The sequence below is a fragment of the Mangifera indica genome, chromosome 2 (genome assembly GCF_011075055.1).
Source record: "Mangifera indica cultivar Alphonso chromosome 2, CATAS_Mindica_2.1, whole genome shotgun sequence".
Taxonomy (NCBI): Eukaryota; Viridiplantae; Streptophyta; class Magnoliopsida; order Sapindales; family Anacardiaceae; genus Mangifera; species Mangifera indica.
Genome location: NC_058138.1, coordinates 17,104,281 through 17,125,199, shown reverse-complemented (window position 1 = coordinate 17,125,199; position 20,919 = coordinate 17,104,281). Strand labels below are relative to the sequence as shown.

At 33.8% G+C, this 20,919-nt stretch overlaps 3 protein-coding genes and 1 non-coding gene across 5 annotated transcripts; 2 read left to right on the top strand and 2 right to left on the bottom strand.

The window, feature by feature from the left end:
* The first annotated feature begins 3,484 nt into the window (after positions 1-3,484).
* Positions 3,485-6,143, top strand: LOC123205209 (zinc transporter 6, chloroplastic). Its single transcript, XM_044622142.1, has 2 exons — positions 3,485-4,374; positions 5,735-6,143. Exons 1-2 carry the CDS (start codon positions 3,652-3,654, stop codon positions 6,047-6,049), a joined length of 1,038 nt encoding a protein of 345 aa, XP_044478077.1. The 5' UTR covers positions 3,485-3,651; the 3' UTR covers positions 6,050-6,143.
* Positions 6,144-6,352: 209 nt separating this feature from the next.
* TRNAI-UAU lies at positions 6,353-6,427 on the top strand. Its single transcript has one exon. It is a non-coding gene; the product is annotated as a tRNA-Ile (tRNA).
* Positions 6,428-8,348: 1,921 nt separating this feature from the next.
* Positions 8,349-9,478, bottom strand: LOC123205219 (RING-H2 finger protein ATL63-like). Its single transcript, XM_044622148.1, has one exon. It carries the CDS (start codon positions 9,452-9,454, stop codon positions 8,474-8,476), a length of 981 nt encoding a protein of 326 aa, XP_044478083.1. The 5' UTR covers positions 9,455-9,478; the 3' UTR covers positions 8,349-8,473.
* Positions 9,479-10,528: 1,050 nt separating this feature from the next.
* LOC123205196 (6-phosphofructo-2-kinase/fructose-2,6-bisphosphatase-like) lies at positions 10,529-20,365 on the bottom strand. Of its 2 annotated transcripts, none has more exons than XM_044622127.1 (23): positions 19,988-20,365; positions 19,824-19,887; positions 19,028-19,323; positions 18,365-18,574; positions 17,782-17,991; positions 17,583-17,678; positions 17,241-17,339; positions 17,100-17,129; positions 16,328-16,381; positions 15,635-15,688; positions 15,465-15,542; positions 14,795-14,886; positions 14,620-14,677; positions 14,442-14,516; positions 14,124-14,171; positions 13,574-13,671; positions 12,793-12,868; positions 11,994-12,056; positions 11,754-11,845; positions 11,480-11,548; positions 11,337-11,400; positions 11,187-11,252; positions 10,529-10,804 (listed from the first exon to the last, which is right to left on the bottom strand). In XM_044622127.1, exons 1-23 carry the CDS (start codon positions 20,180-20,182, stop codon positions 10,727-10,729), a joined length of 2,265 nt encoding a protein of 754 aa, XP_044478062.1. In that variant the 5' UTR covers positions 20,183-20,365; the 3' UTR covers positions 10,529-10,726. The 2 variants fall into 2 exon arrangements, with proteins under 2 accessions (XP_044478062.1, XP_044478068.1); XM_044622133.1 differs by having other exon boundaries at positions 18,365-18,571.
* Positions 20,366-20,919: the final 554 nt, after the last annotated feature.

The following is a 20,919-nucleotide window of genomic DNA, read 5'->3' as shown; positions in this document are numbered from 1 at the left end:
AATATTTAAAAATAATTATATTCAAGGGCATTTAAGTAAAATAATTTATTAATAATCTTTTATTACCTTTAACCAAATATAATAATTATTTATACCTATCAAATTTTATCAAATATAGTAATCATTTATGTCCAGTAATCTTCTAAGTAATCAATTTTCAAGGTAATCTTTCTATTTTGATAATAAAACATTACCCAAACCAAATACTCTCTCAATGGAATAATAGGTTGTTGCCTGTTGGTAAAATAAAAATATAAACACTTGATGATAATCACCAACGCATTCCAATTAGATTTATTATTATCTTTAGTGCTATAACTTGGGTAGCGTATCAATTTCGTCTTCTCATTTCTTACGTTGATATTGCCATTCCCACCTATCTAATTATGCAAGATCAATGAAATCATTCTATATACAGTAGGCTTTTCTTGTATTTCTGTCTATCTCTATTTCTACACATTCTTCGGATATGCGGATTTGTTTGTTTAATGGATTCATCACTGATGAATGATTTACAATAGAAGATAGAGAATTGTAAACCTAAAATGTAAGATAACTTGTCTAAAAATAGGTGTTCACTCTAAAGAATAAGATGATTCAAGTGGGAATGAGTAAAGGGTTTGGAGAGAAATGAAATGGATAAATATGATATGATTAGAGAGGAGAACTTTTGAAACATAACAAATAAGAAAAAAAGAAGGAAAAGAAGCATTTGAGTGTGCGTGTGTGTGTGTGTATAGATGAAGATGAGAACATTATTTGATGGATCCAAAACGAAGGAGAGGCATATAAGCATAATGAAACCCCACCTAATAACACAACTCCAAACAAGAAAATTCTCCGAAAGCTAAAAAATGGAACGCAGACAACATAATGCATGCAAAGAAAAACACAAAGAAGACAGATTGTTCACTTGTTATTCCATTTTGTGGAGAAGTTAAACAGTCTTCAAAACTATATGTTATGGCAAATCATGTTGACAATATTATTATCAGTGGCTTCATCTACTTTGATTACTAAATTTCCCAATAATTATTAGGGTATCATTTTACGTTATTCAATCCAATTATAGCTATGGCTTTAAGTTTCTACACGAGGAGATGAGCAAGAAATATGATTTTTCATTCATAAATCGAATCGACATAAATGAATTTTATACATAAAGGAGCCTTTGATTAATGTTTATGCGTTGCTCAATTAAAGATTGATCTCCACAATCTTTCTACCCTTTTTCTTCTTCTTAATTATTGGCGACAGACTTAAACATTAGCAACGATCGATAATGCTTTATATGCTATTAAGCATCTTGTCTGTCTTTTTTTTTTTCCTTTTTCTGGGGGAAATTGATTAGGAAAATAAGGGGTAAATTCTTCCCTTGAGGCACGTTGAGGTGTGGGGGAAGTTTCTAGCATCGTGGTTAATTAATCTAATTAATTTATAAGTAAATGTTATATAATTAGAAGATTGAGAAAGAAGAAGAAACATTTGAGAGCTGAGCATATAAATGATTATCAATAAGAGTTTCAAACTAACCCTTCTTTCTTTTCAACTGCCTACGTTTTAATTTCTTCTTCTCTCTTTCTCTCTTTTAATTTTATGAAAACCCTTGTAGTTGTTGTGCTTCATCATGCTTATGGTTTGAGTTTATTGAAGAATTAATAGAATGGGATGAGGAGAGATCACATTACGAAGCTATGGTGGGCAAATCGATCGAGCTGGAGTGGAAGATCTCGAAAGAAGATGCGAGGTAGGCCCAACTGAAAGAGTGTTTCCCTTTGGATACACTTTGGGTGACCCCATTTGCGGAATCAGAAATAGTCCGTATACAAAATGCTGGTAACCCTACTACAATTATATTTCTTCATTTTCATCATCATCTCTCTTAATTCCATCTTCATTACCTTATATTTTTTGACATATGATCATTTGGTTGGAGTGATTCAAGGCTCTATAATGCGTCTAAGTGTGCTCCACAAGCCTCCTGATAATCTAGCTAAGATGGGCTATATATTGGGTTATAGGGTTGCACCAGTTCATCGACGAAAGGGAATTGGCTTGAGCCTCGTTCGGAAATTAGAAGAATGGTTCATTGTATATGATGTTGATTATGCATACACGGCTACTGAGAAAGATAACGAAGCTTCAGTTAAACTCTTCACCAAAAAGCTCTGTTAGAAAGTTGAAGATTGAAGAAGCTGAGAATCTCTGCAACAAATTCATGGCAGAAACAGAATTCTTCCCATATGACATAGGCAATATATTAAGAAATAAACCAAGCTTCGGGACATGGGTGGCGTATCCAAGAGGTGAATCAAGGGGACAATTTGGGTGGTCTAATGGGCAAGTTTTATTCGAATTAAACTCAAACCATCGAATCCTACTTTTATTCACTTATTCACAAAAGGGTAGTATTTAGAGTAAATACTTTTTGCACAATTCTTATTCAAATCATGTTCAACTTGAGTGTTCTCTGACTAATAACACTAAAAAATATGACACGGACACAGCGCACTCGCAGGAACAGCCAGCTCTACTTTAAAAGACTAGAAAAAATGGACCACACTGAGATCCACCGGATCTGGTCTGCTAGGGCCCATCTTGTCTCTCTTGTAAAGTTTTGGGCCCTCAAAATCACAATTAACAAGCCTAGAAAACCAAAATTATCTGATTGAAGAAGAGAGTTTAATTAAATTGAATAGCTTGAAGGAGATGTAGAAATTTAAAATTTATTTTCTTTTGTGAATATCATAAGTAAAGATTCTTTTTTGTTTAGAAATTGTACCGAGTAAAGCCTCAAGTCTTCTTATCATTAGTCAATTAATCTGAATTTTTCAGCTGAATTTTACGAAATAAACTTAACATATTTAGTGCCTTGTTCATCACCAGTATACATATACTTAATTAAATTTGAAACAAGGGAATAGGACTATTTTCCACCCAACTTTTAGGCTATTTTCAAACTTACACTTACGGGAGATGAAAAACCCTTATTTTCACCCATAGACAAACTTCTGTTAATTTTTTTTGTTAAAAGAGGGGATAAAATAGTTATTTTATTGTTTATATTAAAAGTTATATAATATGACCCCTCATTCAAACTTCTGTTACATAAATTTTTTCTGTTAAAAGAGAAAAGTTACCATTTTACCTATGAAACTTTGAGAATGTAATATGACCGCATTAATAAACGATAATACAAATGTCCTCTACAATATAATTACTTAATTTTGAATGGTGATATATATATATATATATATATATATAATATATATATATATATATAATATAATAATAATATATAATATATATTTAAATTAAATATTATTTTAATTTTAATTAAAAATTAGTTGATATCCAAATTAATTTTTTATTAATTTAAAAAAATTTTAATTTTTTTCCCTACCATACTTTATAATAATATATTCATAAAGTGCATATAAAAGATCCACTCGGATTACCACCATTATAAATTAAAAAAATGTCTTCAGATTAATGGGTATTACCCCCACCGACTTAAAGCGTACGGTGGAATCCACACAATCCAACTTCATCTCTTCCTCTCGTTAGTCTTTTCCGCCCGAAGACAAAAACACACCAAGTCATTTTGAACTTTCCTCTCTCACGAGCCACAATTTTCTCAGAGCTAGGGCCATGGCGGGTTGTGTGGGCGGTACAGATCGAACCCTAGCATGCAGAAACAGCGAAGCCGCGGCTCATCTCAAGTTCATCTCACTCTTTATCATCTTCTTCACGAGTGTTGTAGGTATCTCTTTACCAGTCGTGTTGGCCCGGTTTTTCCAAGGCAAACCCAGTTACGATAAAGCTATTTTGATCATCAAGTGCTTTGCCGCCGGCGTAATTCTGTCTACTTCTCTTGTCCATGTCCTTCCTGACGCTTATGAAGCTCTCTCTGATTGCCAAGTAGCAACAAAACATCCATGGAAAGATTTCCCCTTTTCGGGTTTGGTTACTTTAATCGGTGCCTTGTTGGCTTTGTTGGTTGATATAACTGCGAGTGCTCACGTTGAACATGGCCACGGCGGCGGCGGCCATATGAGTCCTGATAAAGACGCTTACTCGCTCATCGGGAAACCTGAGGAAACAGTAATTCCGGGGAAGAAAGGACTTGGTGAATCAGGCAGATCTATTGAATTGGTTGAACATAATATTATTAGGGATAGAAGTGAAGAATTAACGAAGCTTAAACAGAAATTAGTGTCTCAAGTTTTGGAGATAGGGATAATTTTTCATTCAATTATAATCGGTGTCACCATGGGGATGTCTCAGAATCAATGCACCATTAGACCTCTTGTTGCTGCTCTTGCGTTTCATCAGATCTTCGAGGGTATGGGCCTCGGTGGCTGCATCGCTCAGGTAATTAATTTACTTTATTTGATTTATGATATAAATTACTTGTTTAATTAATCATCAAATAAAATTGGTCGTTTATGGCATTTATTAATAATTTAAGGCTATGGCCCACTAAATGCATGGAATTTAGACAATCTTGGACGTCCCTGATCGCATCACGTGGCTATCTTTTCGCCTTTAGTTTTTAGAAAAATAGAATGGACTTTAATTAGTGACCGACCCACTAGTGGCTGGACATTTTCTCTTTTATTTCATCACGATTCACGACTGCTCACAAATCTGAATGCTGTCATCAACCAATGTACAAAAATCTTATAGGTTGTATTCATATTCTAAGTTCAACTAGAACCAGGAGTTGCAAATTTTTAGGTGCAATTGGGTGGAATAATCTTTTATTATAAAAAATAAATATTATTATAAAATTATATTATTTAAAATATTATTTTGTATAATTATTATTATTTTTTATTATTATATTGATTAAAAATATATAATTATAAATAATTATTTTGATTTTATTTACTAAAAAATTGATAATTATAAATAATTATTATATTTGATAAGGTGGAATAAAATAATATTAAATTATTATTTTACTTAATTATATTTGGTATAATTATTTTAAAATACTTTTTAGGTTAAAAGACGTATTCCAATCTAAGTGTAAGTGTAAACTCAAACTCACATATACTAATTTTTGAAAAATCAAATATTTATTTATTTGTTAAGCTTTGTTGATATTGTTAGGGTAAAATTTTTATTTAAAAATTATATTTAAACTTATATTTTCGGGTTATGAAATTGACTCCCTTAAGTATAGGGTATAAACTCTCATATTTTTCTCATACTGAACCATCCTCATAACTTTCAAAAAATTTTTAGTTTCACCCTTTCGCTCTCCCTCAATTTTCAGATTTTATCTTCGGTGACCATTTGCATAGGTTATAAACCCTCATATTTTTCTCATATTGATCAATACTCATAGCTTTCTAAAAATTTTTAGTTTCACCCTTTCACTCTCTCTCAGTTTTCAGATTTTATCTTTGGTGACCATTTGCTATTTCCGACTCTCTCCCTCCCATTGGTTGAAAAACCAAATAAAGTATTTTCGGTAATAAAAAATAAATTATCCCAGTAATATTTGAATATTCAAACCAAGGCCAAAATTATTTAGACTACTTATGAAGAGTCAATTCCTTGTTCTAATCAATCAAACCCTTAAAGCGTGACGAAATAAAACTGAAGTCTGAACACAGATGACAGATCTATCTGGTTTCTGATTATCAGTTAAAAAGGAAATAAAGTAGGCATAAAATTTAGCATCTTGATCATTTATGGTGAGCTATAATATTATTGAATGCAGGCGGGATTTAGCATTGGAACAGTGGCGTACATGTGCTTCATGTTCTCAGTTACAACGCCAATGGGGATAATTTTAGGGATGATAGTATTTTCAGTGACAGGTTACGATGACAGTAGTCCTCATGCTTTGATAATGGAGGGCCTTCTGGGATCTTTATCTTCTGGAATACTTATATACATGGGTCTGGTGGATCTCATTGCTGTAGATTTTTTCCACAACAAGTTGATGGCTTCTCAAGCATGGTTGAAGAAGGTATCTTTTATTGCTTTGGCTCTTGGCTCTACTTCAATGTCCATTCTCGCCATCTGGGCTTGAAACTTTGTTTAATTCTAATAAAAAACAATGATCCTGTAAAGAAGGAAACAATTATGGTTACAGTTTGCATCGCAATGAATGGTGAAATTCAGAATCATGGGTCCCACGTTAGCTCTCTGACATCTTGGGCATAAATAAATTCATAAACAAATGTGAACCCGAATATAAAAGTAGCTAGTGTATCATAATATAATGAAAAAAAATTAATTAATGCTCGGTTGGTATCAGTTTCAGAGCGTGTTGGGTTGGCTGATCTATAATTGAGATTATGGTATATATTGGTTAAATTATGTCTCCAGAGAAGGTCCCGTAGCTCAGTTGGTCTAGAGCGTTGGTCTTATGAGCCGAAGGTCGCGGGTTCGAGCCCCGCCGGGACCAAAGGATAATAATTTGATCTTTTACACGTTGTGAAATGGTTACTTCGTACTTATGAAGCCATTGCATTCAATTTTGCCGATTTCTCAAGCAACCGAGTTATCCGATGCAATATCTAGAAAAGATAAGCAAAACTCTTATCACATAAACACAATACCCCTTCATCAAGAAAGATTTGTACGTTTCTTCAATTTGGAATAGCTTAAATCATATCTCCCACAATTATTTTTTATTATTAACCTTTTTCTTTAATGATAATTGTTATATGATTCTTCTTGATCAAACTTATAGATTTAATATAAAAAAAACTATTAAATGTTAAATAATAACAATTTATTTAATCAACAGAATATGTAAACTACTACTATATAAGTTTATTCAAGGTGTAAACACTTATAAAAAATTGACAAAGATTTAAGTAATCGAATAAACATAAATAATTTTTAGTATTTTTATTATAATTCTGATACTATTATTTCAAAATAGTTAATAATATAATTGTAGACGCAATTTTTTTATTCACAAGTCAAATCACATTAAAAATTCTATTGCGGCTTAACTTTCTTGAATTAAATCTAATTTTTGTTTAGTGTACTCTTCATTGACCCTAATCTCACGAGTCATTAACAACAACAGTACATAACAATGAGCAATCAAGCTAATAAAAGAGGACATTTAAAAGCAACTTCTTGTTCAATGGGTACCAAACAAAAAGCAACTTCATTCATTTTCTATGAACACATAACTAAAATTTTTTACTATACCTATCAGGAAAATGAATCTAGCTATTTACTTAAAAAGTCTCTTGTTTGTTACAACTAATGTATAAATGGATGATATCATGGGCATTATTTTTCACCACTAAATGAAGACACCAACCTCAACAAGTGTAACTTCACGGAGGTGTTTGGTAGTTGATAAGATACACAACCAATAGGGTAAGGCTGGAATTCAAAGAGTGCTATATATGTCTTGGTGATTTTGGAAATGAAGAGAAAATTTAGAAGTTTTCCCCTGAATGTCAACATGTTTAACATACTGATTGTCTTGACAAATGGCTCACCATCTATTCAAGCTGCACTCTTTCTAGAGCTTCTCTCCAAGTCATCAACTACTCTTATCAATTGACAAAAGAGAAATATTATTCTGCCATGGTATACATACTAATTATTCTATCATTTAATTAGGCTTAAATCAAGGCCAGAAGAATCTTGAAAGGATGATGCCACTTCCCATCTCCCTGTAGCCAATTTAACAATTTAATCTGGCCTGTGATTCATATTGAAGAATCAAAATTTGGTCTAATAAGAAGAAGCAAATCGGCAGAGAGAGAGAGAGAGAGAGAGAAAGAGACTGGAGTGGGACATTTATATATATTAAAGCAAATCCATCGCTGTAGCCCTCCTTTCTTTGACCGTTCTGCTTCACATAATAATAATTGAGTGACACTACGGAAATTGCAACAAAACATTGACCATTAAACATGGAAAACTGTACCAAGAAACTTTTGTCTTTCTTCACTAGTCCAAACCAGTTTTAGACTTCCAGGCTTCAGACTTGCCTTCTTCATCCTCATCATCAAACAACCTCTATAATACAAATATATAACTTTTCTTTTTCCTTTTTCTGACGTAGAAGTGGTTGAACTTTTCTTTAATTTATAATTAGAAGACTAAATTACGTTATCAATATAACATAAAGTTCAAACTCACTGATCATTCGAGCAGCATTAAGATTAAATTATTCACAACTGGGGTCAAGTCATCCTATATTGGCAATTTAACTGGGCTTCAAAATTGATGAAGTCGAATCGATATTTTGTTCTATCCAATTAAGATAGAAAATTTTCATCTATTATATAGTGAAAGATAGTCAAGAAAATGCATGAAAAATTTTTTTAAAAAAAATTATCAGACAGTTGAAATTACCGGGCCCAATTGGGAACTATTAGAAAGATGATACTAACAAGTTTCAAGAAATCTATACAATCAATCCAGATACAAAACACTGAAAAAAAGATAGCCGTGACTCTGTGTCTCTGTCAAAGTGTTAAGCATCTAGTTCATTGACAAGATTCTTGGATGAAGGAAACACTTTGCATTCAGATCTATTTCTACTCAACATTCTTTTCAAAGAACACCCCAATGAAGACGACGATGATGATGAAGAAGAAGAAGAAGAAGAAGTATCATTCATTCCTATAGCATCCTGATCACTGATCTCACAGTTTGATTCTGATACATTGCTTCTTCTCTCCAATCTTGACTCTCCTTCAACCACAATCTCCAACAAATCCACCACACCTACATTCTCAATTGAATTATTACTCAGATCGTTCTCTTCTGCATTAACAGTAGCGGAAATAGCAGCATTCTTGTCGCCACCAACTGGAGCTCTACAAGTGGGACAATTCGAGTGAGAATGCAGCCACATATCAATACACTCAACATGGAAACAATGGCTACACTTCGGTAAACACCTTCCAACATCATTATCTTCGAACCCACTTAAACAAATAACACATTCCAACCCTTGCTTTGATTCATTTGAGGAGTAAACAAACAACGGAATTGAAGCAATTATGGACCGCTCAAGACCCTTGGAAGGAGATGAAGATAGCGTAGTAGTAGTATCAAATGTGAATGAATGGAATTGGTGGAAACGATGAGCCGGGCGTAGGACTTGAGAAACAGAGATGGAGTTTCTTCGTCTCTGTCGAGCTTGTGCTAAGAACCACTTGGCGTAGATGTGAAGAAGCAACACAAAGAGGATAACAAGAAGCAAAGAAACCACAGCTGCAAGCATAACGTTGGTGTCGTAAGAGGAAATGTTCTCTACCAAGTGACTGAGTGGGTTTGATGGGTCAGAATTAGAATTCACCATTGCTGTTAATTGGAAGAGAAAGGTTGGCTTAGAAGGTAATGTACTTTCGCAGTGGCAAGAAGTGAATGTGATACTGATATATGTAAAGAGTTGGTTGGATTTTCTGTTTAAAAAAATTATTTTATAATTTGATAGTAAGTAGAACATAGGAGAATAAGATATCAAAATGGAAGAAGGTTCTTTCAACCTAAAAAGAAAAGAAAAGAAAGCATAAACGTGAAAACAAAGTAAAAGGCATCGAAAAGATGGATTGAATTATGGGGATGGTGGGATTGTAGAATTAACAAGTGTTTTAATTTTGTTGTAGTTGTTGAAGTCAAAAGAGAATCCCATAATCCAAGGAAACAATAACAAGAGTTGCTTTGTGCATGGGATTGGAAAAAGGTTGAATATAAGGTCTCGTGAAGGCGACGGCAGCCAGAGATGGGGATCCTGGATTCATGTGACATTGTTTAGGGATCCCAAGCCTACAACTACATGCATCTCACGCCTCATCTTTCCAAGTCTTTTTATACTTTTAGTTTAACCCATTTCATCATTTCCACTTCTTTTTGTGTCTTTCTTCTATTACAAATGAAATTTTATAATTTATGACACCCTTTGAGATTTTGTTGGGTAACAAAAAAATCTTATTTCACACCAAACAAGAGAAATCTTAAATACTAATCACAATAAACTATATAAGATAAATCAAGAGTTTTATCTTAAAATATAATCAAAATAGATTTAAATTTTTATTCTCGTGCTTAAAATCTCACTCTTTTATCACTAAAGTCATCCACAGGGGCTTTGATTTTGTATGTTTGGTACCAAAAGGGCAGGGCGCGTAGGGACTGATGCGTGAGGCGCAGTTTGAATGGGGTTCAGGGGCCACATGTGAATCTAACAAGACAAGGTCCTTTTTTGACTCATCATCTAACAGTCCACCGCTTTTGTTTACACATGGACCACTCATGGTCTTCGCTTGGTTTCCTTCCAATACAACTTGTATTTGCATCTTTTTTGGTTGCGTGTTTTAAGTAATTAATTAGTCATAAACTTTACAACGGGTGGGCTCGTGACCTGCTACTGCAAAGCAACTGACCACACCAGTATTCACAATACCTGTGAGACTTCAGGCTTCTTTTTACTCTCTTGAAATAAATTCCTTCACACCCCTCCCTACCTAACGTTTGCAGCTACACGCCAAACTATTTTCTTCCTCTAAAAAGTTCCCATTCCTTAACAGAGAAATTTATCACTTTATGCATTTAATCAATGGCAACAAAGAGTGGAATTTATGAAGAGCACTTGGGTTTTTCCCAAGACTTAAATTCAATAAATAGTGTTACATTTCCAGAAAGGTTACATTTTCCTTATGAATTCTGAAAAATGCATCGGAATTCAGTTTTTGTTAAAGCACAAATTACTCGCTTGGGTTCAGTCCATGAGTTTGTATCTTTTCTCTTGGACACCCGAAACTCCCATCTGTATCTCGATTATAGTATGAAGCGGCATCTGAAAACAGGAAAAATACTTCTTTAAGTACAAAACTCTCACAATTAGGCACCAAAAACCAAATACAAGTGCTCCATCTGTTTCTAAATATTTAAGAGAAGCGTTCATTGGACTTTGAGTACTAAACAGTTTAAAACTGTAAACAATACTATGAAATAGTCTTAATATACATGCCACCATCCACCAGAAAAGAAGAGTTTGAAAGCAACGGTAAAAATAAAATCAGGACTGCATGTGTTATCAAACATTACCACAACATTGTAAATTTATCCAGATAGGAAGCGATGGGTGTTTTATCGCAACTCAAGTACATACAAGCCACATTCAAGGTTGCATGCACTTAAAAGAAAATATACAAACAAGTCATGCTAACTAAGATCACCTCAATGTGGGGAATTTCTTTCAGAGGCCTATCAGCAAAATAAGAATATAATGCCCTTAATACTGCCTGCAACATTAAAGAAAAGACATTGGACATTATAGATATCTCATCTATTAAAAATAGAACGAGCTAGATTAACTTATGTATAACCTGGTGAGAGATCACCACAACTGGTGCCCGTTGTCGTTCCAGCTCAATGATTACAGGTTCAAGCCTGCATAAATGCAGGAACTTAATTACTTTAGAACAAGTTAGCAGACAAAATATTCAAAAACCTAGAATAATGTGCAAACCTCTGGATAACATCAAGATAAGATTCTCCACGTGGATACCTATACCTTAGTTTGTCCTTTTTACGAGCCCTGTATATACAGAAGAAACAGAGAAACAAATGTGAAACTTCTGGACATGTAGTTTTAATTGCATACTATTCAATCTCAGTTTGTCCTGCCGACGAGCCCTTTGGACACTTTTCATAAACCACCAAGCTCAATGAATAAAGTCTGACTTCAGACATAATAGAAAAAGAAGACAAATTCAATCTTATCAACCAGAAAAAGAACTTACTCATACTCCTCAGGCATATTCTTCTTTATCTCTTCATATGTCATTCCATCACAAACTCCAGCATTTATCTCATCAAGTGCCCGCCATTGTATCTAGCAAAAGATCTTAAGATTGGTTAGAACCTCCATATCTGATTAGGAAGTAATGTTTAGCTTTAGGTATACATTTTAACCACAAAAGTTGAAGACAATAACTTTAGGAGTCAACAGTTTATTGACATTTTCACAGATTCACACTAACCTTGGGAAATTCAACAATTGGACTTGCTGTCAAAATTGTCCTCTGTAGTGTGCTTGTCCATATCTAGACCAGAGCATTATAGAGGAAAAAGAAAATTAACTCATTTGTCATTATGACACTAGGCATTTTATTCATAAATAAGATTAGAGTTGGATTCGATCTAAGGTGTTTGAGCTAAGATCGAATGAGCCAAAAATTGGGCTCGTTTTCATAAACAAGCAGAGTTCAACCTAATCCAAATATTTGAGTTCAAGCCGACTCTGATTAAATCCAAAGTGAAAAGGTTTTCGCGTCGAGTTCAAATCTCAACTCATCAATCTCAAGCATATCTCAAACAGACACTTTTGGATTCAAGCCGATCTTGAGCTAGGCTTTCTTCAGGCTCGACCCATATCAAATTCAACCCTGAACAAGACCTTTCAGATATTCCAAGAAACTTTATAATTAAAGTTAGTCATTGCAATTCTCATATCTTGAAAAGCAAAATGATATACAGTAGTATTGAAATGGCCTGGATATATTCAGTTATTGGAAACCAATTCCCAATTTATTTACAAACCAATCTTCAACCTCACTATTTCACAGTATGGAAATCCTTATTTAAGGAAAAAAATTACAATCACCTTTTTTAAACCTTGACTGCAGCTTAAGATTCAAACAGACTTGTCTACAAGATAGGCAGTTTTGTTCACTAACAATACGTTTAGCATTCAACATTTTTCTTTTCTTTGGGTTCTCAGAAATAATACAAATTTGAAATCCACATGCAAAATTAATATTTTATATTCTGGAAACTTACAGAAGCAGCCCTTTCAGATTTCAGACGCTTCGCAATGAAGTTGGCAAGTTTTTTTGCATAAATTTCTCCTTTATCACTGTCATAACAAGTTGCAATAACCTTTGTAAGTCACAAATAAATACAAACATAAATCTCTAAAGAGACATGAAAGGTAGCATAAATGCATATCTCATTTCATAAGAGAGAAATTAACTTAAAGTACACTGACAAATAAACGATGTTAATAATTAGAGGAGTTGATTTAAAGAAAAGTCAAATTATTGTTGACAAATGCATATTCGTTAAGCCAGATATGTACTTCATATTAAAAAACATTAGGAGATTTCTTAGTTCTATACAAAGTGCTAATCAGTGTGAGTTCCTTTTCTAAAACAAAATAAGAGTGCAACTCAACAATTATGTTAATCTCTATGATAATTGACAGAAAGTAGGATGTATCCACATTAGGATCAAAAGCACGATGCTGTAAATCATTTCATTTAAGGCTTCAGAAATTATCCTTCCAGTAGAGTTTGCATATACAGGGTGCCCAATCAAAGGAAACAGAGATGGCACAGTTGAAACATGTCGAAGTGAACTTTTGTAAATAAGCATTGTAATTAAACAACAAAACATGCAAAAAACCCATCATTGCATCATTGTGAATAGACAGATGATGCAAATTTTTAATTACATAATGATCCAATTCTGGAGTAAAAAGCATGAGAATCACTCATGAGCTTAAAAGTAGAATAAAATCTTCACCAAACAAGTAAATTTGAACAATCCGAAGAAAATATACCTCAATACAGTGTCACCCCCAATTCTACCTCTAACATTATCCCGACTCTCTCCATGCCTAGTAAGCAATATTGGACGGGGTGTTAGATGTGTATTCACCTGCAAAAGATACAAAAAAGTATAGACATTAGTATTGATAAATCTTATAGATATTCAAGCATTGATGTCTGCAAGAGTCATGCATATGGTCCATGTCTGTTGCAGATTACTACACCTCGCAAATATTACTAAAGCTAAGTTAATAAAGATGGAAGTTATAATATCATATACTTTAATGTCCATGCTTCTCCAAACTAAATACCACTAAAGCTAAGATAAAAGCTTTCAATGCTCCACACTCCAGTAAAGATATTTAAATTCTCAAATCACATGCTTCACATCTAATGTCTAAAATGACAGCCAAGTAAAATATACTTTTATTTGGCATGCTTCCTAAAAACAAACAGAAAAAGGATAAAAACTACCAATATCTCACATTACAATGGGATCTCGAGAATATATATTATAAGCTAAAGGTACAACTCGAAAACACATTTAATAGCACAACCTACCAAGAAAAAGACGATTCGTCCTGGAAGATAGCCACTGATATTGTTGACCTGAAGCAAATTGTTGGTCCTTGTAATAAATATCAATTCAGGTGTTCCATGTCAAATTAGATATAAACTACAATAAGAAGTACAAAAAGATGCATGATCATCCAACAAATGATTTTTGAAAAGGGAAGAGAAGGGAAAGGGGGAAGGGGGGGCACACACTCCAATGTCCAAACACAGTTTTCATGAAACAATACAGAGCTGACAATAAAAAATAAAAATATACTTGGTTATACCTTTCATATCAAAGATAATATTCAAAGAAAAACTTACTTGTATTTGTCCACCATGTCCACTGACCATATCAATCATTTTAATATAAGAGCCCTCTTCTACTGGCTCATAAACCTAATAAAAGAAACATAAGCATACATCTTAAAATGTTGTCCAATATTCACAAAATAACAATCTTACCAAGACCGATTATTTGAAGTATACGTCAGAATTGTACCTTTTCATAATTGGCTAGTCGAATTTTGAAGTCTTGTAATCCAGCTTCAAAATCAGGTCTGTACAATAACACCAATTTGAAGCAATACATACAAAAAAACACCACTATTAAAGTAATGAATATATCATTACTTTAATCCAAAGAAGATAACAATGGTTTGAAAGAGAATCCATACTGTTCAGCATAGTCAGGGCTTTGTTGAATTTTCAGACGTATGTTTCTTAAAATAATGTCTCGATCATTGCAAATTGTTTCCAAAAATATAATCTGCAAATGAGAACAATAAAGATTTATGCAAAGGTTTAACTAAAAATATCATATTGAAAGTCAAAACCTTTCTGCCAGTCAAATTTTGGTTATATTCTTAATAAGATATCTCATGGGGACATACACCAACCCTTAGATTCCTCAGAAATTATTTCAAATCAACAAAAACAACTAATAGAAGGATCATGGATACACAACATCTCTATCAACAAATGATAATTGAAATCACAACTTCATCAGCGAAAAAGTATGAATAAATAAATATGAACATATATGAACCTTAATTAAATCACAACACCTCTATCAACAAATATGAATAAATATGAACAAATAATACTTGAAATCACAACTTCTCCAATAAATGATACTTGAAATCACAACATCTCTACCAACAAATATGTACCTGACCTTTTTAAGGCTTTCACTTTTCTCCCTGTATTTTGATGTGGATATAGCTAAGGCTTTTGGTGTGATTATAGTGGCTAATACAATTATTCTACTCCAAATTTCATCAAGTACTGTTTGGAAGCATATCATTTTTACTGTTTGGAAATTCTTGTCTTCCTAAAACATGGTACCTTGCATTTTCCTTCTGCCAATTTCATCAGCATATTCCTTCGCTTCCTCGTACTGTTAGTAGCATCAAATATTCCAACCTACAATCACATGAGAAATAGCAAGAATTGATAGGGATGGGACTGGAGGAGGAAAAAACTATCACTCAAAAACAAATATAAGGACAACTCACCTGGCCACCTTCTTGCATCCAGGATATCATATCCTCCATTGCCAGGGCTGCTACCTAGCAGCACGTGATATATTAAAACTATGTACAAAGAAAATGGTTAATATGGTATAGACATTGACCAGTTACCCAAGGAAATAAATTTAGTTGTAATAGCATTTATTAGGCAAGTGAGGCATGGAGGAACGATATGTCAACATCTAATACCTATAAGCAACTAAAAATGTACTTAATATAATATATCATGCCACTGATCTTTTTTTATGGTTTCTTCAGAGCATTGCAATTGTGCTTTTCTATTTTTCTTTTTTCAGATGAATAACAGTGGGATAATGTACTTGCAATTGAAGGTCAAATATTAAAACCATAAATTCTGATCACTTAAATGAACCACAATGGTGCTTTTTCCAAAAAGGGAATAGAGCCCAAAAGTATTCAATGTGTTTCACATGCACAAGTACATGTATTATTATATTTAGAATCGATAAGATTTTGTTGTTACAGCCATGGGAAAAGCAATCTTTAAGAACTATAAAAATCTATATATCCAGTTCAATCGTTCACAAAACTTTTGTCAATGATTAAATTATGCATATTACAATAAACAATAACACTATAAATGAACCTGGCTATGCACTAAACATAATAACAAAGCCTGTTACAATATGACACAAAGAATCATCTGTGGATATTCACCTCATTACGAGCCTCCAAGCCTTCAGGATTGTCAGCTCGGAAAAAGTCAGCAGACTGCAACAACAAATGCGTCATATATAATATCATCCATGATAACAAGAAATCATTCAAACGCAATACTATAAATGATAAAAGTTTAGCATTATATCATTCTAACCTATAAAAGTCCTCGAACCCACCCTATTCTGACTAGCAAGAATTTACAGAGTGGTTACCTCAACTGGAAATGATACTATCTGTTTTTTATATTTTTCAGGCATAAATGAGCAACAGAAAATTGAATATGTACACCAAAGGGAGAATTCTCTAAAATATTCATACTATGTAGACATCTCCTTTACAAAAATCAACAGTTTGGCAAAGATCTCTAAGTATTCAAATCTATATCTCTTTCTAGAGCAATTTATTCAATTTTGGGCAAACAAGTGACATGTTTTCTAAAGTCACCAAATGCACACAATGGTGAAAGATCATTAGTACCACAAAATCACAGTTTGCAGCATATACAGGACACTACAGGTTCCTTTTACATCTAAAGAATGTGTGCATGCAAGTGTCAAAGAAAGGGAGGGAGAGACAGAGAGATTAATATAAACGAGGACGTATTATCAACTTCTTTATAGTAATAACAATAATGCATCCTGAAGGTCACAAGGTCAATTCCATCACACATGTAAAACAACACTGATAAAACAACCTGACATTATAACTATATAATGTCAGTTAAACATTTATCAGTAGTTGAAAAAAGTGAAAAGCAACTTTGTTTTACCTGATTAGCTCCATGCTTAAGGCGCCGATACTGTTACAACCAAAGGAATGAAAAGGTCAAGTTAATCTTCTCTCTATTTATTGTGTCTCCACTGAGTAAAGATAGGAGCATGAGCATTATTGTGGTTGTTATAGAAATAACCTTCCCAACATTGAAGTGTTTGGTATCATGCCCCAACCAGCGAAGATATCTTGTAAGTTTAGCAGCAGTAAAAGTCTTCCCTCGGGCAGGCAAACCAACCTGATAAACAACAAACTTGTTAAGAAAAACCTCTTTTGACAATACACATGGTTTATTGCACCAATTAATAGAAAACAAACACATAGGTAATTATTTCCAAAATCCAATTTTCAGGCTATCTAAAAAATGGGATATTCAGTATTTGAGTTTATCACACTTGTTAAAGACTAAACTGAGGAAAAGTGCAAAAAGGATGGCTTCAAATTATCACAAACTGACTCATTATTCGTGGAGGAAAAATACCAAGACAATTGCCAAATGTCGATCCTCCTTTGGCCCAAGCATCTGGTCAGCTACAGCTGCAGCGGCAACAGCTCCAGCAGCTGCTGGCATTGAATTCTAACAATAAACAGAAAGAGATAAAAACATCAAATGTCCGCCAGAAAGTCATATACTATAATTTGCATATTCACTAACAGGTGATATGTGCACTATGACAAACCTTGGTTTCACTATCCAATTTGAGGTCCATAGCGAAAGTACTTGCACTAGCTGATTTCACTAGCCTGGGAGATCCAACACCCCTATCCACAAAGATTCCCCTGTGACTATCTTGCTTCTGCAAAGGAGAAAATGTACCCACTGACTTTGATTCAACCATCCCAGAACCAGAATACACCTTTGATGGGTCTGGAACAATGACCTCGATCTCCTGTGGAAAAATCATTGGAGTATTAGTAAGAACAGAAGAAAAATGAAAACTCTGAAGATATCTGCCAGCAAAGTATAAAAACAGTTAAGAACAATAAAAGTGTCCTATACAAGAACTTGAGCATCAATATCTCTTTCTACCCAATCAGCCAGTGAGTTTGACCCAGACATGCTTAAAGTTGTAAAATCAAAGTTCACCTTGTAAAGATTGAACAGACAGCAAACTATATAAAATTGTAGCAGCAATGAAATCCAAAGGCCCATGTTAACAATTTTGTTGTGACATGGGCTGCACAATATTCTTCAAAACATGCTGAAAAATAATGCAGAGACGCGATGTCCATAAATTCACAAGATCAGTTACCAGGATAAACCTTTATAGTTGCAGGACGATCAGTAGAAATACTACTATGTGAAACACTGCCTGAGCCATCAGCATTAGAGAAAACACCAGTACGGCCTAATGACCTCGGTGTCTCTGTATTGTTGGCTGCATAAACCAGACCTGAGTTGGCAGAAGTAGCTGGAGCTGGGACAACATAATGTTCAAGATCAAGCTCCAAACTAGCTGAAGAGCCACTCTGCTTTGGAAACGCAATAATTTTTAGTCAATATCACATAGCCATCCACTTGAACATCATGACTAAACTATACATACAGGAAAACAAGCGTTTGAAACTAACAGCTTCAGCATTGAAGCTACTCCAGAGAAGAAATGAAATCAACTAGAAAGACAGTCAATTTACTGTTATCTACACCATTTAGACACTTTTAAAACAACAAATGTTACATAATTTTGTCAGGCTAGTTTTAGATATCATGGAAAATAGCTTCCAAGGCACAAAGTGATTAACTGTCTCAACAGACACAACTTAAAACTTCTTTTGGAACAATATGAGTTAGAGTGTTTTGGCTCATCTGATGTGCTACAGTTACCCAACTCTTTGCTGATTTTGAAAATTATGTTATTGCAGCAGTATGTTTGAGTGTACTCAATCAATAAACCAATAAAATGGAACACTGTTAGTTAATCATACCTCAGGACCCACTTGCCTCACTGAATTAATACTGACATCAGGAATTCCACGCACAGTTGAAGGCTGCAGGTTCTCCTGGTAAGCTCTCCAACTGGCAGCTAGATCAAAGGGTGAAACCCTATCTGCTTTTATGAACACTCGACTCTCAAGAAGTTCTTCACTATCTAGCCTAAAAAATGCCAACCTGGCATCCCCCTGTAAGGTACCACCAGTGAGAACTCTGTTTGGACCCTCTTCAACTATGCAAGGACCACTGCCGTACTTTGGCCTCAAAAGGAACTTGAAATCCAAAGTTTCTGTAACCAACACAAGATACTTAAAAGAAAAAGAGAGACCTGAAAACTTAAACATTGCACATTTTACTAGCATCATTATATACCTACGTATCCAAATTCTACCACGCGCATTTTACTTGTGCCATACCAAACTCAATTTCGGTTGTGATTTTGGCTCTAGTTATAGAAAAGTGACATATGTCTATATAAATTAAAAAATAAAACTCTTTCAAAATTTATATGTTCAAGTAATTTCAATGAGTATCCAAACTCTATATTTTCCATTTTTTTCAAATCAACATGTTCACTCAACTAAGTTTAGTTGTAAAAAGAGTAAAACTGAAAATAAAATAGGCTTTCAACAGGAAGTTAAATACTACCAGAAAGTTACACCAAAAAAACCTTTCACATTTTATATTGACAGTCTTTCTGTCAGCTTTATGAGGAACCAAACAAAAGATACCAGCACAAAGAAATAAAATGAAAATAAACAAAACAAACAGCATTTCCTTCCTTCTTACCATGATTAGGAGGAACAACAAAGCTGAGTTCCCACATTGACGCAGATTCACGCTCCATTGAAAGCTATTTAAATTATTAAAACAAAAATAAACTAATTAAACCTACAAATAAATTCAATAGAACAGTATAATTAAAACAATTAGAACGCATTAAGTGAGTTTACAGCTTTAGAAGCGTCCCAAGAACCAACGAGTGGATCAGAGCCATAAACGTGAGGAATAAGCTCGCCTTTAAGCTTGTAATTCTCCATCTTCAACGAGACATAGAGTTGACCACCGGCTTGGTCAAGCATCTCCTCTCTCGCTTCGCCACCGTGGGAACCACCGTCCTCTGTACTCTTTGACACTCCAGTGCCCATTCTCAAATTCTTTCTCAATGAATGTAACAATTAAATTTTAGCAGCAACAATTTGACTGTTTCATGTCTATTTCAATCTTAGCCTTAAAATTAAGCACAGGGGCGATATGGTTGAGACTATATTCTGTTCCTTATATTTTATTTTGTGCTGCTTTGGATAAACGAGAGATGGAGAGGAAACGAGAAGACGATGTTTTTGTCTGCGTCTTGCGTCTGCTGTCTTTCACCCAAACCGGGATTGGGCCGGGTCAGGTTGATCCTTGGTCCACTAGCGTCTCTGATCTGGATTTTTCACACGTGTCAAGATGGAACGTCGTTTTTGGTTTGCTTGAAAGTTTTCGCCGGTTAATTCTTCCAAGACTATAAATTAATAATCTATATTATTATTTTAACCCTCAAGCTTATTTATAGGTGGGATAAGTCTACACTTGTAATAATGTAACAATGTTTTTATTAAACAAACTTTGAGTATAACGTCGTCAAATTATTAAAAAAATTTTATTTTTAGTAAAACCAATCAAAAATATAATACATATCAATCTTTTTTCTACGACAATTACTCATTTTATATTATATAAAAATAATACTATTTGTATTACCCAAATTAGAAAACGATGTTTTTACCATTTTGTTATCAAAATTCTTGAAACGGTGTGAGCATTAAGGAGAAAAACATTTCAAGGCCAAACCTAAGGCAGGAAAATGTAAATCATTGTTTCTCACATTTAGTATTTGATA